This window comes from Myotis lucifugus, unplaced genomic scaffold (assembly GCF_000147115.1).
Source record: "Myotis lucifugus unplaced genomic scaffold, Myoluc2.0 scaffold_43, whole genome shotgun sequence".
Taxonomy (NCBI): Eukaryota; Metazoa; Chordata; class Mammalia; order Chiroptera; family Vespertilionidae; genus Myotis; species Myotis lucifugus.
The window spans coordinates 1,484,943-1,503,761 of record NW_005871091.1 but is presented as its reverse complement, the minus strand read 5'-3'; the positions used below and the strand labels follow the sequence as shown (position 1 = coordinate 1,503,761).

General features: G+C 40.4%; 1 protein-coding gene across 1 annotated transcript in view; it reads right to left on the bottom strand.

The window, feature by feature from the left end:
• LPAR1 (lysophosphatidic acid receptor 1) overlaps positions 1-18,819 on the bottom strand; it is a 124,727-nt gene that overhangs the window by 65,464 nt on the left and 40,444 nt on the right. The window contains 1 exon segment of the mRNA XM_023753288.1: positions 5,482-5,641. Coding sequence (XP_023609056.1) covers positions 5,482-5,526 — 45 coding nt within the window. The 5' untranslated portion in view covers positions 5,527-5,641.

The window sequence follows — 18,819 nt, the reverse complement described above, 5'->3', positions numbered from 1 at the left end:
TTATCTTTGTGAATGTTTGAAAATTGCCATAATACAAAGTTCCTTAAAAAAAAAAAAAGTCTTTCAATCTCAAAAAACACAATCCATTTAATATGGAATTCAACTGTTTTAATCCACAAGCACCCACTCTCTCATATCAGAATTAAAATCCCTAAAACATAGATTTCGTAAATATGATGAATTTTGTTAGGATAACCTATTTATTAATAATGATGTTCAAAAACACCTATTTTTCAACAGATAATAAGGAGAGGCCTACTTGTATTATATCAGAGCGCTGGGTAAATACTAGAGGAGCAAATCTGCTGTTTAAGACATTGAAAATCTATTCAAATTCATGTCTTTAATGAAAGCTACAGGAAATCTGGCAGGAACTTGGAAAAATCAACATGTCTTTGTTTCCTTGGATTAAAACCAAGATAGCCACTTAATCAATGACAGACAGGGTGAAATACCTTGAAGAAGAAAAAAATTACTGATAGAAGAGAATCCTTCCTTACTGGAATCCCAGGTTTGAGATCTGAATACCTTTGAAGTTTTCAAACAACTCTTCTGGTCTCTAATACTAGTCCTGGATTTGAGAGAGGCCAACCCACTCATTCATATAGTGAACTATTGACCCTTCCGTTCAAAAGGAAAATGAAACTTTTAATCCATATTCTACCCACAGTCACCAGATGAACCACAATTAAGGTTGTTCTAAACAGAGTTCTAGAAACAGAATAGTCATTAAGAGCGGCAAGTTTTTGGTGTCCTGTCCCCTCTCCGTCCCCCACCATATCCACAGGGTAGGAACACATTCATTTAACCGAATGAGCAGGTTCCTGTCTGCAAACACATCCCTGGAGCTTCCTCTGGGTAAGGAAGCTCTTTATCAGCGTCTGGACTAGGGGAACTATAAATCAGCTACAAACACAGCTTCCCTGCTGCTGCTAGTCCGGTTTCGCCTCACTCTTCATCCTGCTTCGGAAGACCAAGGTGCTCTCTGAGCAAGAGAAAACAAAAATCCATCTCAGTCTAGGCAGCAGCAAAGCAGGGAAGGCAAACTTGTCCCACTTCAAAGCACAAGGCATATCTTTCACTCACTAAATAGCCATCCCAGCAGGAGTGACAATGAAAGCTTTCTTCCCTGTTATTGTTTGAAACAATCGCAGGCTATTTGTTCATATTAATTAGTTTATATCTAGTATTAGGCAGCCTTGATTAGAAAAATGCTCTTTGTTACCAAATGAATAGAGTAGCAAACAAAACCGAAAGCTTTTTTTTTTTCTTGCATTGTTGTGTTTGCCTTAGCAAAGAATTTTTTGAAAAGAATCGTCAGGCCTTTCACACTTCAATGTGGGCTTATCTTTACACAGGTCCTTGAATTCACTCTAAAAGAATGTAAGTTGATGTGCCAGACAATACCAGGCTAAGCTGATTGAGTGAACTGCTTGTTGCGCCTTGCCTAAGGAGATGCTGTATTTAAATTGCTTTTACCTTCTTTGAACTTCGGGGGAAACTTGATCATAGGAGAGAAGGCATCAATACAAGCTTGGGGACAAAGACAAATCAGCCTTGGACTAAAAGTTGACTGCACGAATTACACGTGAAGAGTTGCCATGTAATCAGGAGGCCCATCATCGACCAGAGGATCCTGGGAAAGAGGTGATCCAGTGGCGGGCATCTCTCCAAAGGAGTAAGCTGCCTCTGCCTGGGACCTAATACCCCAGTTTATAGCTGACTCCTTCCAAGGGGGCTTGAGTTCCCCCAAACGTCAGAGGCTACTACTGTTCCCAACATACGGTAAGACTAGGGCTCACCATCCTGGTTGAGATTAATTACTGAACTTGTTCAACCAAATTGTCAAAAGTCAGGGTTTGAAACCAGGTCGAAGACTTAAAAGCAACACAGGCTTCTTCAAGATGAATGCTAAATTCCTTCCTGTCAAATTCCTGCAAAATCTTCTCCAACCTTGTAACTTAACCCACCTTCCTCCTCTACAGCCAGAAATATGCTGATAAATACGTAACAATGGGCCCTTAGCAGGGAGGGACCGTGTTTGCCAATTTCCATGATGTAAATACTCCGCCCTGGCTGATTCCAAGCGTGAACTCAAAGGGCTCACTAAATTCCTGAAAACGTAACCAGGTCTTGTGAGCTGGCAGAGCTGGCTCCACGGTGTCCCTTACAACCTCATGCTCCAACATACTGCAACTATCCTGAACTGGCGTGCAAATGCTGTGCTCTCTCACCCTGGGACACTTGACATTCAGCCATGCCATTTCCTCTTCCTTAGCAGAATAAATCATATTCATACGCTCCCTGCCTGGGGGATCTTCCTTCAAGAGGCCTTCCCTGATCCTCCAAACTCTCTCCTGGGTTCTCCGCTTTATTCCTGGGGCACCCAGATTTCCTGTGTCAGAGCATCTGTGACACAGCATTGTAACTGATTGTTTCCTTACCTATTTCCCACTACCTCTCTGAACTCCAGCAGGGCAAACGCATTGTTTACCTAATTTGTTCTTGCTTTCCCAGGCCCGCCACAGTGCTTGTTAAATAATAATCCTGACATGCATGGAGCAATATGTACCAGATACTGTTCTAAGTTTTACACATCTTTTAAACAACTGTATAAAGTTGGCTTTATTAATATTATGCTCATTTTCAGATGAGGAAATGGAGGCACTGAGAGCGAGTAACACCTACAGCAAGAATCTGAGCCCAACTAGTATGGCTGGAGAGCCATGTGCATCCTTCTAGACCAGCATTTCTTCACTTTTTCCCCCGTTGGTGACTATCAAAGAGAATGTTTTAATTAAATTTAAATTCTCCCTAGTGAGAGAAATTAAATAAAAAAGAATATGATTTCCTCAGGTAGGGCTAAGCTTTAGGGGGATTTTCCATCACCCAAGATCCAATCTTTGCCTTGTTGGGGCAATATCATTTCCTTTGACAATGTATGTTCTAGCTAGACATTCTGTTATACATTTACATTAATGTACCATATATTTATACTTAAAAACATATGGTCTTATTTTACAGCTTTTTGTGTGTGGGTTTTTGTTTTTTTTTAGAGTTTTAATTATATTTTCCTGTAAGCATTATTCTGCATCTTCCTTTCTTTTCCTTCCATCAGATATCTTGAGGAGATACCACTGTATTAAGATATATAGGGGTAGGCAAAAGTAGGTTTACACTTGTTTGTATGAAAAATAATACAATAATTAATAAATAGTAATAAAGAATAAGCTCTGTGTTTCGTGTCCTCACAACTGTAAAACTACTTTTCCCACCCTGTATATCTGTCATTTTTAACTGCTGCATGGTATTTAAATCATTATCAGCATGCCTAAATTTATTAAGCCCTTCCACTATCATATAGTCAGAAAATTTTTTATTTCTTGGCCTTCAACTAAGTCTTCAATGAATCTCTTTATGCACATCTCTTTGGGCTCACATGTGTTTTCTAATGTAGAAACAATGCTGAGAATAGGGTATGTGCAAAGGCATATAATTTTAATAGATAGCATCAAATTACCCCTAGAGTGACTATACCAAATTACTTCCCACAGAGAATTTACAAGAGTACACGGTTCCCCAAGTGTTTATATTAAATATGACCTCTTTCTACCTTGGGTGGTATTAAACATTTTAATTAAATGAGTCATTTAAAAATACTTATATTACTCACCAACTGATAGCAGCTTGTGTAAGAGGAAAGGTGTGCAGATAAGATGATGCTGTCAGAAATGCTGACACGTGACATAAGCAAGACTGGGATGCTGACATGCCTTGTCGGGGAACCTGTCCTGGGGCCTAACATCACAAAAGGCTAAGAATAGCCATTGCGTGGGAACAGCTGCAGTGCACTTTGAAATGGTGAACTCAGGTAACAGGAACTAAATGGTTTTACCTATTGACCCAGTCTCTCAGGTACCGAAAACACTGCTGAGGGGAATGGTAACCAAACACCCAAAGTGAAATGAAGTGTTGCAAAGACAATGATCCATTTACCAGAAAGAGAAATACATCTAACAGGGATAACACTACCCGTCCTGGGAAGTAACACTAACATTTTAAAATGTTAAAGAATGGCAAGGACTTTATCCATAAAATTCCAAGGTGTTTTAAAGGATTTTAAAAAAGAAAGCATAATAAATAAAAATGCCCCTTGCTCCCGCTCCTTCCTCCTTTCCCTCCCTGTCACATACAAACACCCCTCCTTGAAATACTTACAAAACGTAGTAGCTTGTGAAATAATACAGAAAAAAAAGTGGGGAATAACTTTCTGTATCATCAAGAGTCAAATTTCAACCGAGACGGCTCTTTCTCGAGGTGTACCTTTTTCTTTAACCTTGTCGTGAATGAGATGGGAAGTCGTACTTTAGAAGGAGGAGGAGAAGAAGGAAGAACAGACAAGAAACTACATATGTTGAGCACCTACTATGTGCTTTGAACATAGTCTGTCATTGAATCCATATAACCATCCTGTGAACTGTGATTACAGGAGAAGAAATTAAGCTGAGCAAGGTTAGCATGACTCAGGCTCCTTATCCAGCAATTGGTATGTGAATTCAGGCCTAATGACTCCAAAGTCTCTTTCCCCATTGAGCCACTCTTCCTGCTGAAACTGAAAGAGTCTAGTTAAAACCTGAATAGATCAGATTGTGAGGTAATCTGAACAAAAACAATGTTCCTGCCTTAATGCTGTTCTTAATACATATATTACTGTCATATATATATATATATATATATATATATATATATATATATATATATATTTTATTGATCGCAGAGAGGAAGGGAAAGGGAGCGAGAGAAATAGAAACATCAATGATGAGAGATAATCACTGATTGGCTGCCTCCTGCATGCCCCACACTGGGGATCAAGCCCGCAACCTTGGCATATGCCCTGACCGGGAATCGAACTGTGACCTCCTGGTTCATAGGTGGATGCTCAACCACGGAGCCACGCTGGCCGGGCTTACTGTCCTTCATTGGACAGAAAAAATAATTTATATTATTGTTGTTCAGAAGTTTCTAGGATTGCATTTTCTTTTCGAAGTTACTAAAATAGGTCAAGGCAAAATGATAGTAATAATTACAGGAGTAGGACAATGAGACAGCATTCAGAAAACTGGTTATAAGATTACATCTGTTCTGAGATATTTCATTAAACCCTAAACAAGCCCAGAGAGGAAAAGAAGCAGGGTTCAGGATTCACTTCTGACTGTCTTGATTTGGAATTGGATGCCTATAATAATAGCCAAACATCCTAAGCACTGAAAACCAAGGCCCCTACAAATGGAGACCAGCTCACTAAAATCACTTGCTCACTTGAACTAAACAGCACTTGGCCACAAAAACACTACTATCCAAATACCCACCAAATGATCATTAGGACACACACCCCACAGTCAAACACACTTTCTGAAACCCAACTTAAATATTCAACGAAAGGATGATTCGCTCAAACCTGTGCTGGTCTGAATTACGTACCTGGGGCTGTGAAAGGAGAGGGGTGGCAGTGGAGGCAGTAGCCATGGCGGCTCTGTAGTTGTGGGCAGTGACCAGGCCCCAGCACCACCGCGCCGGACACAGGAGTCAAATTCTCGTGGTTGCTGATCAGATCGCAGTCATGCTAGGAGCAGCTGTGGACCTGGAAAAGAACAGGAAAACCCAGTTAGCCTACGAAGAATATCACATGGGAGTGAAGTACCATTTGCCGGAAGAAGCAAAAATCCCTCAGACTAAATGCCAACTACCAGCTTAATGGAAAGAGGAATCCAGGAAGAGAGCATCTAACATCTCAGCTCCAAGACTTTTATTCCACTCGTCCAAATCGTGTTAAGTTGATGTACTAGAATTTTCATAGGTTTGAATCCAACTCTGCAGGCTCCCTAGATGTTTTGGGATGTAAGTGTCAAGTTGTGAAGACCGGGAGAATGGGAGAATGGGCCAGCGTGAGAAGCCATCCTGTCTTTAACCAATAAAGAAACTGAGCCCTAACCAGTTTGGCTCAGTAGATAGAGCATCGGCCTGTGGACTCAAGGGTCCCAGGTTTGATTCTGGTCAAGGGCATGTACCTTGGTTGTGGGCACATCCCCAGTGGGGATCGATGTTTCTCTCTCATCGATGTTTCTAACTCTCTATCCCTCTCCCTTCCTCTCTGTAAAAAATCAATAAAATATATTTTTTTAAAAATAAAGAAACTGAGTGGCCTACAACCTAGAGCTGAGAGTTTACATACAAAGGGCAAAGAGAATAACACCATCCAGTGTCCTAGAGATCAACCCCTGCCCATTAGCAGATTAAAAACATTGGGGGCTGGAGAAGAGAAGGGACTAAGTCATACATTTCACTAATGGCAGAACCAGCACTGGACCAACAACCATTCCCAGTCCAGTGGGAAACAGAAGAAGGTGAACAGTTCCATGTTTACATTCCCCCAGGGAATGATTAAAGAAAGGGAAGGCAGGTGCAAGAGTCAGCCACAGTCAGGTACGCAGGTGGGTGGCGAGGGCTTCGTAACTCAGACCTCCCCATGTGTGAGGAAAAGTGTATTTTTTAAATCCTTTGACATCCTCAAGGAGGGGATGCTAGATAAGCACCAAGTATAACTAAATCTTTCATTATTAATATGTTTATAAAGAAAACTCAACAAGATGTTAAACTCCCTGCAGGAAAGCATGGCCCAAATTCTGTCGAAAGATTAAGGCCATTGTTTCCATGTTGCAATTTACCCCAGAAAGGAAAATTTTTCATTTAAAAAAAGTTTTTTTAATTCTATTTTAAGAAAATTTTTCATTTTTAGGTTGTTTGCATACCACCTAACAATATCCTTTTTGTTTTGTTTTGTTTTGTTTTGTTGTTTTTTGTTAATCTTCACCCAAGGATATTTTTCCATTGATATTTAGAAAGTGGAAGGGAGGGGTAGAGACAGAGAGAGAAACATAGGTGTGAGAAGACACATCTATTTGTTGCCTCTCACATGCACCCCAACCAGGGCTGGGGATTGAACCTGCAACGGAGGCACATGCCCTTAACTGGAATCAAACCCAGGACCCTTTGGTCCACAGTCTGACGGTCTATCCACTGAGCTAAACCAGCTAGGACACACCTACCAATATTCTTTTATTCAAAATGTATTTGTTGAGCATTTGCAGTGAACTCAGGGTCTAATAAATAAAAGTACACAGCCCCTAACTTCAGGAATCTTTTGCTTGTAAATACATTTTCTAGTTTCACCAGCATGCAAGATACCTGAACTCTGGTAAACTATTAGAAAATGATACTTTTAATAATACTGAAGTAACAAGCAGGATCACAAGACCCAAGTCTTGGGCAGCAGAACAGTGAAGTTGGACGCTTACTCCAAGTCGTTTGGCCTCAAGTCCCCTGGCACTACTCTGCATTAGCTGGATGCTGAGCAAGTCACAGAACCTCAGACATTTTCCTAAGAAATAACCTAGGTTTGGCAGCAACCTCTACCAACTTTAAATTTTGATTTGTATCCTGTCTTTGTGTATTATCCTTCACACTATAGTTTCAGTCGCTTTAGGTTTTCTCTTTTTAAAAAAAATATATATTTTTTATTGATATTTTACAGAGAGGAAGGGAGATGGATAGAGAGTTAGAAACATCGATGAGAGAGAAACATCGATCAGCTGCCTCCTGCACATCCTCTATGGGGGCTGTGCCTGCAACCAAGGCACATGCCCTTGACCGGAATCAAACCTGGGACCCTTGAGTCCGCAGGCCGATGCTCTATCCACTGAGCCAAACCAGTTAGGGCGGTTTTCTCTTTTTTTAAATATACTTTTATTGATTTCAGAGACGAAGGGAGAGGTGGAGAGATAGCAACATCAATGATGAGAGAGAATCACTGATCGGCTGCCTCCTGCATGCCCCACACTGAGGATTGAGCCCGCAACCCAGACATGTGCCCTGGCCGGGAATCAAACCGTGACCTCCTGGTTCATAGGTTGATGCTTAACCACTGAGCCACTCTGGCCGGGCCGCTTAGGTTTTTATTGTTTAGAACTATAGCAGTAAAGCTGTCAAGATGTTTGGTATAACATTCAACACAAAAGTCCATAGGTGCCCTGAGACAACACTGATCTTCTCCTTAGCTGCAGTCTGGGGGTTGAGGGCAGACCTGTGTTTTATTGCTGGGGTCCAATCCCAGCGGGTCCAGGGGTCCCCAAAGGTGTGGACGGAGTCGGCTAAGAAGGAATGACACGAAGACAGCCTTCAGTTGATCAGCAGCCTAGTCAGGACCTCTAGCCAGGATCTCCAGCCAAAGTTCTGGTTAGGAGTTCTGGTTAGGAACTGATCAGGATCTGATGTTTATTGTCTTGTTACATCCGTATTTATACCAGCCGATTTTAATCCTGTCAATTTCTATTACAAAGGTTAGGGCGTTTCTTATCTCCATTCCAGGGAGTAAAGATTATGTAGCTTAACTACCCGCCTGGCACTTAATTAAGGGGTTGTATCCCCTCCCTAACCTCAGGGAAAAATCCCCACCTGGGGAAACAACCTTTCTCAGAGAGGTGACCTTGGTTAAAACACATGGCGCTAAAGAGAGCAAACATATTAAGAACAATATGCTATATATGCCAGGTCCCTTGAAACATATGCTGTGCAGAGACAACACTGATCTTCTCCTTAGCTGCAGTCTGGGGGTTGAGGGCAGACCTGTGTTTTATCACACTGTGAGTTTAAGTGCACAGCCCGGGAGAAAGGTATATAGATATTGGAGTGCCTTTCCTCTTTCATGATGCTGCTCTGAGAAAATTATAGGACCCCATGGTGCGCTATTTTGTACTGAACTTATTGCTGACATCACTTTGTCTCCACCCCTACTCCTTTATTTTTTCTTTTTCCTTCTCGTGTATTTGTAATTCATGTTGCCTTGCTCTATCATATGTAGGGTACACAGGTGAATATATAAATAGTGTGACAACCAAAAAACAAAACAAGCAGGAAGGGGAGATTCCATTCTTAAGGACTCACACTGTGCACTCAACCCAATATCATTTCTGCCAAACTGTCACTAGGCTATATAATCTTAATATATTTTCAATACAGGGTGGGGCAAGAGTAGGTTTACAGTTGTTCATATGGAAAATAACACAATAATTAATAAATAATACAAGAATAAACTGAGTTTCTCGTACTCACATCTGTAAACCTACGTATGCCTCACCCTGTATTCAGAGTACATAGAGTTGCCCAAACAGTGAATCCTGAGCACCTAGCCTGCAGTATGGAAAGGGATATAGAAACTGATGGGCAAATATGCCACATGGCATCATTGCTGACAACCAAATGGGGAGAGGTGGGAGAGTGGGGGTTACTGACACCCGACTAGAAGCTGAGCACTGGAAGGGTCATGTCACAGACAGTGTGAGGCAGACCGTGTTAACACACGTCACAAATGGGGAACCGGAGGCCTTGAGAGGTTGTGCAACAGGCCCAGAGTCACAACAGCCAGGAAATGAGCTGAGACCTGACCCAGGACCCACTCCAGGGCCATGCACTTTCCATAGACTAACCCTTCAAGGGAACAAAAATGACGAGGACGTGCTTGGAATCTTTTTAAGCACCAGTTTCAGGTAGTCCTGAAGAAAGCAGTATGGAAGTCAGATGTCCTGCAGATTCTTCTCTGTTTTCCCCAAACCCTGAAACAGACACTCATACTGCTCTCATCTACACAAAGTTTTCATGATTTTGATTTATGTTTCATGTCCTTGAAATAGATAGTAGATAACAGATCATTCGTTTCATAGCTTCAAAGAGAAAATAAGGAAGGAGATTAACTGCCTTCCTCTAAAGCATTTAAGACATATCTGGTTTTGAGGCTTTCGCTGAACCTTGTAAAAAGGTGATAAGAGCCCTTTATAAAATGATGTGTTGTTTTTAACTCTGAAAATACAAGAGCTACCTCAGAGGGTATAATCAGCTCTCTCTTGGAAGTGGTCTTAAAATCACATTTATGAAACCTATTTACTTCCCAACTTATTTACAAAACTGAATAAATCCTGGGAAAACTAGACACAATGACAAAAAAGACAACACCCTAAGTAAGACTGCCGTTTGGTCTCTAGCTAAGGAAGCTGGTTAACTTTAACATTAGGCCCTGCTTTCCCAGAGCCCCAAACTGTCAACTGCAGAGTTGCACAGAATTTTTAAAGAAATACACCCCTCTTGAACTCTTCCAAGTACCTGGATGCTTGTCCTGAAGTTCTTCCCATCTGTCATCAACCTAACTCCCCATTTCCTTAGCTTGAGCTCCAAGACTGTGTTCCAGCAGGAAACCATAAGGCAGTGTGGGCGGGCCCCACTCGCCCCAGCTACCCTTGGCTCATTCCTGTTGCCCCTTCTCTTCTCTAGTTGCCTCCATCTTTTTTCATCTATACCATTCTTTGAGAAACCACAATACTACCTCTAATGCCCTCCACTTGCAAAAGATGAGCTTTATCCCTTACTTATTTACTTACCCATTCTTTCATTCCCCTATTGTCATTGGATATGAATTACCTCAGTATCCTTCCCTACCATTCAAAATGGATATATAAAATACAACTTACAAATAGGAAAGCTACAGAGGCTCATTCCTCTGTGCCAGATTACTAAAGAAATAAGAATAGGGAATATCCTTAATCAGCCTTAGAAGCCAAAGATGAATCCCTACTATTGTTTAAACTTCCAGGAACACAGGGATAGGCAAAAGTAGGTTTCTAGTTATTCACATGAAAAAATTTATAATACAAAAATAAATAGCAATACAAGAATAAACTCTGTTTCGTGTGCTCACAACTGTACACCTACTGTTGCAAACCCCCCATAATAGAAAAAAATCAACATGGGAGGTTGACAGAAGGACTTGGGCGCAACATCACCTTCATGTGAAGCTCAGAACAGAAAATCAGCAAATGAGACCCCAATAGGTTCATACTGATACTCCTAGTTCTGCAGGATGCGGGCTGCAGGGAACAAAGCCAGGGAGAGGTGGAGTCCATTTAGAATCCACTCGCTCCTTAAAAGGGTTCCTGGCTCCAACTGAGCAAGAAATATCTAGTTGCACTTACTTCTAATTTACAATTTACATGTGGTCATGATGACTGCACAAGAAAACACGTGGGGGGGGGAGGACACTACCAGCTGGCTTCTGATATGGGCAGCCATGCCAAGTGACAATAACCTTGCTAATTACCGAGTGCCACACCAAAACGCCCAAGAGAGTCTCTGGTTCAGAGGCAAACTTCATCTGATTACTCCTGCAGCTGACGCTGGCTCCTTCTCTAGGTCTCACAGGAAGATGGGCTTCCAATTTGCAAATTAATCTCCTATAAATCTAACCTTTTCTTTTCACCTGGACTTGAGTCAAACAGTGACTCATTTCAGTCTCTTGAAAGAACACAGGGCAATACCCGCCACTGAATATGCATAGACTTTTCCCTCTAAGGATAAGCAACAGAGAAAAATCCACCAGGCAAATGAAAAATACTACGGCTCCAGAGACGGGAAGACTCTAGAAGCAGAGCAAATATTTACTTAAGAAATAAGTGTACTACATAAAAGGAAACTTAAAAAACAGATGAGCCCGGCCATTGTGGCTCAGTGGTTGAGCATTGAACTATGAACCAGGAGGTCACGGTTTGATTCCCGGTCAGGGCACATGCCTGGGTTGTGGGCTTGATCTCCAGTAGGGGGCATGCAAGAGGCAGCCAATCAGTGATTCTCTCTCATCATTGATGTTTCTATCTCTCTCTCCCTCCTCCTCTCTGAAATCAATAAAAATATGTTTTTTAAAAAATAGATGAGATCAGAAATGAGTCTGCATTAACCACAAGAAAAAAAATCTGAATCATGAACTTAAATGAAGGCAGTTGATAAAGCAGTAAACAGAATAAAAAAAATCAAGCAGAAAATGGTATTAGTGAAACAAGATAAACCAGAGCTTAGAGGAGTAGGGGAGGGAGCTACATGGATAAAGATTTTAAAGCTTCCATCCCCAAAAAGTACTAAAGGAGGAAAGAAGAAACCATCAATGCTGAAACCTGAAAAGGATACATTTATCCTCAAAATTTTGGAAAATTTTGGAAAAGTGTTGCACATATATAGAGCCATACATTAGATAAGAAAACATTTCAGACTTGAAATAGCTCTATAGTCTGGCAGAATGAATGAATGAATGAATGAATGAATGAATAAATAAATAAATAAATAAATGAAAAAACTCTGAACCCCAAACGTGGAAGAATAAAACAATGAGATATAGGACGGCCAGTGCTATAGCTTAGCTTTCTTAGTATCTCTTCTCCCTACTGGACTAAATAGCATCTGAAGCCAGCATCCTACCATCTGAGGCCTGAGGCTAGAAGATTCTTCTCTCTGGAATCCAAACAGATGAAAACACTTAAAAATAGTCTCATCAGGAAGAAGTCATTGACCCATGAAACAAAAACAAAATGCTTAAAAATCGATCATCTGAAGTTCAGTAGAAGGACTGGAATGTGAAGTTCCAAATGTAAAAATCCAGAATGTAGAGCAAAAAATAAAGTGAGAAAGGTAGAGGGCTAGTCCTGGAGATCAAACAGCCAGATAAGAGCAATTCTAGAACAAAAGAATCAAGGGAAAAAAGAAGGACAAATCAAATCGCTAACTCAAAACATTTTCTAAAGTGGGAAAGTCATGTTTGTTGAGTGTAAAGGCCTAGGAAGTGCCCGCCTCAATTATTTTAATACACTCACACAAGCACACCATCATGAGGTTTATTTTTCTTCTTGTTTCTTTTTACACCCGATATTTTTAAAAATCCGATAAGCTCTAAGAAAGTGTGTGTGTGTGAAGGAGCTCATCAACAAAGAATTGGGAATCGATCTCTGGACTTCTCAAGAGCAGCCTGGAAGCCAGGAGACAATGGAGCAATGAGGAACGTGATTTACAACCTGTAATTCTATTGGAGGATGTTCTTCAGCAAAACAGGGAAGAAACGAAGAAAAAGGAAGGCATGTGATACCGGAACAGGACATCAATACTGGAGAAAAACAAAGGGAATTCCGGGCCTAATTGTGAGTGGAGATCCGTGGATGACAGGTAAGGAGACTCGCAAAGTAACCTTGGCAGAGTCTCTGTGCCGTTGGACACACAGGGGTGGGCAAAAGTAGGTTTACAGCTGTTCATATGGAAAATAACACAATAACTAATAAATAATAATACAAGGATAAACTCTCATGTACTCACAACTGTAAGCCTACTTTTTGCCCAGCCCTGTATATGTGTGATGAACTAAGGTAAAAACTGTAGGAAATCGTCAGAAAAAGGAGAAAATGCTTCACCTTTGGAAAAAGGAGTCAGTCACTACTGTTTTATGTCTAAAGCTGATAAAATGAGAATTTCAGGCTTTGAAAATCAAAAAAGAAGAGGAAGGGGTGGAAAGGGTGACAAAGGAACAGCCACGCTACATTTTCTACCTGAGCTCCCTCCCCTCACCACTGCTTCCCGGGAAACTACAAAGGCAAAGGGTCCAGCTGGAACGAAGAAAGCTGGGACCACTTTCAGAGTCCATTTGCTTCACATGCAGAGTTAGGACAAAGAAATCAGAAAAGCACTGGAGAAATCAAATAATTTCCTCATGTTTTGTTTTTAAGTACCATCTCTACCTGTGGCAGCCAAGATCTTGCTTCAGTATACTCACAGAAGACAATATATTTCATGTTCTTAAATCTTTCCTTTTCCACATACAGAATCAGTTTTTCCATTTGCTTCTCCAGCTTTTCTTTTTTTTTTTTTAATTTACTTACTGTCTGGTGAAAGATGGTTCATTTTTATTTCGTTTTTTTAAGATATTTTTTATTTTTAGAGAGAGAAGAAGGGAGAAGGAGAGAGAAACATCAATGTGAGAGAGAAACATTGATGGGTTGCCTCCTGCACACACACACCCCACCCCACCCACCCCCCCAGGGATCTATCCCACAACCTGGGCATGTGCCCTGACCCAGAATTGAACCGGCAACCTTTCAGTGCATGGGATGACGCCCAACCAGCTGAGCCACACAAGCCAGGGCATTTCAATCAGTCCTTTTATTCTATATTTGGCCTAAAAACTCTATCGTTCTTTCTCTATGGCATTAAGCTGATGCATTTAAGGGAAGGAATACAGCTAGCCCATCCTGCTCATGCTGCCTGCAGACAGAGAGACTCAAGCACCACAATTACACTATTTTACACGTATTTTATCAGTTCAGAGTCCAGTATCCTACAGACTGACAAAACTGGCCAAAATTTAAATAAGCCCACTGTCCTGATTTCAAAGACTGAATTGACAGGCATACAATTTTCACTTTTTTTAAATATATTTTTTTATTGATTTCAGAGAGGAAGGGAGAGGGAGAGAGAGATAGAAACATCAATGATGAGAAAGCATCATTGATCAGCTTCCTCCTGCACACTCCCTACTGGGGATCGAGCTGGCAACCCGGGCATGTGCCCTTGACCAGAATTGAAACCTGGACCCTTCATTCCACAGGCCGACGCCCTATCCACTGAGCCAAACTGGCGAGGGCCAGTTTTTACTTTGGAACAGTGTTCCAACTTGGGAGAGAAGTTTTCCTGAAACTTATCAAAATAACTAGGAATTGTGAGACATGTCACTACAAGGGCAAAGAATATATTGGCAATACTCTTAACGGTTTCAATCTTAAGCTACTTCATGTTATATTGCTTAGAAAATGGGGGAAATTCATAGTTTAGGAATAGTGGATCATGAATGAGTTGGAATTACAGATTTCTGAGTGAGAGAAAAATGAACTCAGTGAGTGGGCTCAGTCACAGAGGGAGAGAACAAGGAAAGAAGGGATGGAAATTAAGGAACAGCGTCAAATAAAAGGATTGAGAAAATCCTCTTGAAAGATAGGACGATTAGAAAAATTATACTTTGGATAAGAGACAGACCTACTACTGCCCTTTTATTTCTATTGCCAGAGACTCACAATGTCTAAACTCTGGATCATCTTAGTATCCACAGGCAAGACCCTCCACCATTTGCATAGGGACGCAAAGCAGTGCAAAGACTAATGGCAATTAAGAGTTCCACCTCAGGGAGGAAATCCCTGCAGCATAGGGTGGATATGTTTTCATTGAGGAATGCTTGACGAGGGACCCTCGGAGCCACGCTGAGCATTTGCAGTCCCGAGGTTTCAGGAAAAAGAAAAGCACAGCCTCGATAGGGAAGCCCAGGCCAAGCCAGACTCTGACAACCATAGCCAATGGAGGAGTCTTGGGAGCTATTTCCTTCTAAAGTCAGGAGTATTTCCTAATGGTGTAGAAGCGGAGGAATATGAATGTATTACATGTTGGTGGAGATGAGGGGAAGAGAAAGAGGAAAGGGAGCAAGTAGGGTTGAGGCAATGTGTCGAGAATATAGAAGTCTATCGCTGTGATAAGAAAAGTGATCCAATTTTTAACAGCCAAGGGGTCTGTGGACAGAGGCCTCTTTCCTTACTTACAATTCTGAGTAGCTGAAACTTCAAGTACCTTTGAGAGTATAGGTCAAAATCACTTCTGAGTGCTTGAACTGAAGAATGGTGGTTTAAAACTGTACCTGGACATAAGAACGTTATGCTTGAAAGAGAGTTTTCAGATGCATTTGCCACGATATAGGAAAATAGGCACTCAAATTTATTTCCAGTGTTGATGCAACTGTTATCATCTTTCTGGAATACTGTGTGTGTGTAACAAAGACAATGATCCCCAAGAAATGGGAAAAGAACAAGGTGAGCCCTATAATTGCCCCAGCTTCCTGTCACAAGAGCGTCCAGGCCAAGAGAAATTCTGGTGAAATCCAGGGAACTTACCGAGTTGAAAGGCAGATCTGAGAACCCAAGAAGCTCAAGGCAGCTAGAGTTCAGAGCATCGCAAAGAAGTGGACTGAAAAGACAGAAAACCCTAACGATCTGCAGGGCCCACCTAGAGTATTCAACAGAGAACTGGTCAGAGAAGGCACATGAGGAAACTGTTAGAGGCTTAAGTGATATCCATCTGAACAGTTTCTATTTCCATCAGCAAGACTGGAAAACCTTGTAATTCGCGGAATATTGGGCAGAGCACTCAGAAGCATCTTGCCTCAGTGGTGGGGAATAATTAGCCCTAGACTAAACAGTAAGTTTATCCCACTGAACAAATTTTAAAAGCAAGACCTAAAAAGATTAAATTGTTTCCAAATAATTAACTGTGACTCAAAACAAAGCCTGAGAATATTTATAGGAACACAGAACTATCCAACATCCAACTAGGTACAGTTCATAGTCTGGCATCCAATCGATGATTACCAGTCAAGCAAAGAAGCAAGAAAAAGTGAAGTGACAGAAACAGAAACTAGACAAAATGGAACACTGAGAGGAAAAAATTAATAGGAAAAAAAATAAAAGAACATCAGTGAAATGTGGGAAATTTTCAAGTGGATTAATATGCACGTAATTGGACCCCAAAGGAAAAAGGAGGCCAGAAAAAATATTTGAAAAATAAAGATCAAAAGTCCAAAATTTAACAAAAATTATAAACTGAAAGATTCAACAACCTTAATGAACGACAAGTACAAGAAACAAAAGTGCACAAGGGCACATTATAATCAAATTTATCAAAATATAATAATAACAAAATATTTAAAGTTGCCAGATTAAAAAAAAGAATTGTGGTGTAGAGAGAAACAAGGATAAGGATGACAGGAGATCTCTCATCAAAAATAATGCAAGCAAAAAGTCAAAGATCAACATTTTTAAAGTGATGGGAAAAATAACCCTATCAATCTAAAATACTATACCCATGGAAATTTTTTTTTCAAGAACAAAAATAAATTAAAAATATTTTCAAACATAAAAATGCTGTAATAATTGATCATAAAGAGACCTTGGACTACAAGAAATGTTTAAAAGGAAGTCCATCAGACACAACTAAAATTGAATCTGATGGAAATATAAAACTTCACAAAGAAATGGAGAACACCAAAAGTAGGAACTAAATGAGTATATATAAAAAACAGTTTTCACCTGCCGGCATGGCTCAGTGGTTGAGCATCGACCAGGAGGTCACAGTCCAATTCTCAGTCAGGGCACATGCCCAGGTTGTGGGGTCGATCCCCAGTGTGGGGGGCGTGCAGGAGGCAACCAGTCAATGATTCTTTCTCATCGTTGATGTTTCTATCTCTCTTTCCCACTTCCTTCCTCTCTGAAATCAATAAAAATATACATTTTTTTTAAAAAAGTTTTAAAAAACAGTTTTATTCTATAAGTCTTTTTAACTTACAACTCACAGAATGGGAGAAACTTATGTAAGTCGTATATCTGAAAAGCGATTTGTATACAGAATATAAAAAAATTCTTACAACTCAATAATAAAGAAACAAAAAAGCAAATTTTAAAGTGAGAAAAGATCTGAACAGACATTCTGCAAAGAAAATTTACAAGGCCCACCTTGAGTCCAAACCTTTGATTTCTATAGCTATTGAAAACCACAACTGCATAGCTCTTTCTCTCCCCTCTTTCTCTTTCTCTCAAGAGGTTTGGACTTTTGATCTTGACCAATAAGTACTTAAAAAGATACTCCACATCATTAGCCATTAGGGAAACAAAAATCAAGTCCACTTCACACCCACTAGGATGGCTATAATAAAAAAGACAGATAATAACAAGTGTTGGTGAGTATATGGAACAATGGAAACCTCATGCATTGCTTGATGTAAAATAATGCAGCCACTGTGAAAAGCATCCTGGTAGTCCCTCAAAATATTAAACAGTGTTTCCATATGACCCAGACCATACCAAACATTGGTGAGGATGTGAATGAACTGCAGCTCTCACACACTCTTGTGAGGATACAAGATGGAGTTGGGTTGGAAAACTATTTGTCAGTTTCTTTAAAAGTTAAGCACACACATACCATCCAGTTCAGCCGTTTCACTCCTGGATATTTACCCAAGAGAAAAGAAACATACGTCAACACAAAGACTTGAATGTGTTCAAGAAACTTTATCTCAAAAAGCCCAAAACTAGAAACATCTCAAAATCAGTTCAGAAAAGAACGGACAAATTTTTTTTATATAAAGACAATGGAATACTACTCCGCAACAAAAAGAAATGAACTATTCATATACACGATGGCATGGATCAGTGTCAAAATAAATACACATTTTGAAAGAAGCCAAATAAAGCAAAGCACTTACTGTATGATTCCATTCATATGAAACTATAGAAAATGCAAAGTAGTCTATAGTGACAAGGATGGAAGGGGAGGCCAGGGCAGCAAAAGGGAACAACTTCAGAGGGACAGGAGAAAATGTGAAGGGGGATTGATGTGTTCACTACCTTGATTATGGTGATCATTTAACAGGTATATACACAGGTCAAAACAAATCAAGTTGTACACTTTAAATATGTGTAGTTTAGGTATGTCCTCAAAAATATTAAAAGAAAGCATAAGTCTTCTAATAAAGAAAAATGCTGTATTATAGATTCTTTAAGTACAATATTTAAAGAACATTCTCCTTGAATGGAAAACACTGACTTGTAAGGAAATCTGACCACGAACTCTAAAATATATATGAAATCGTGTGTTTGTAACAATACAAGGACGGCCCAATGTGAGTGCTAGAGATTAAATGAGGGAATGGAGAATGTCCCTACGGGCAGGTAACCCAAAGCACTTGTCAGCACCTGAAGGTGTAGGTGCATCCAAAAGAGGGAAGAGACCTCTCTTGGATGGGTTGGCTCAGTGGGTAGAGCATCAGCCTGCAGACCAACAATCTATGTGGTTCTCTCACATTGATGTTTC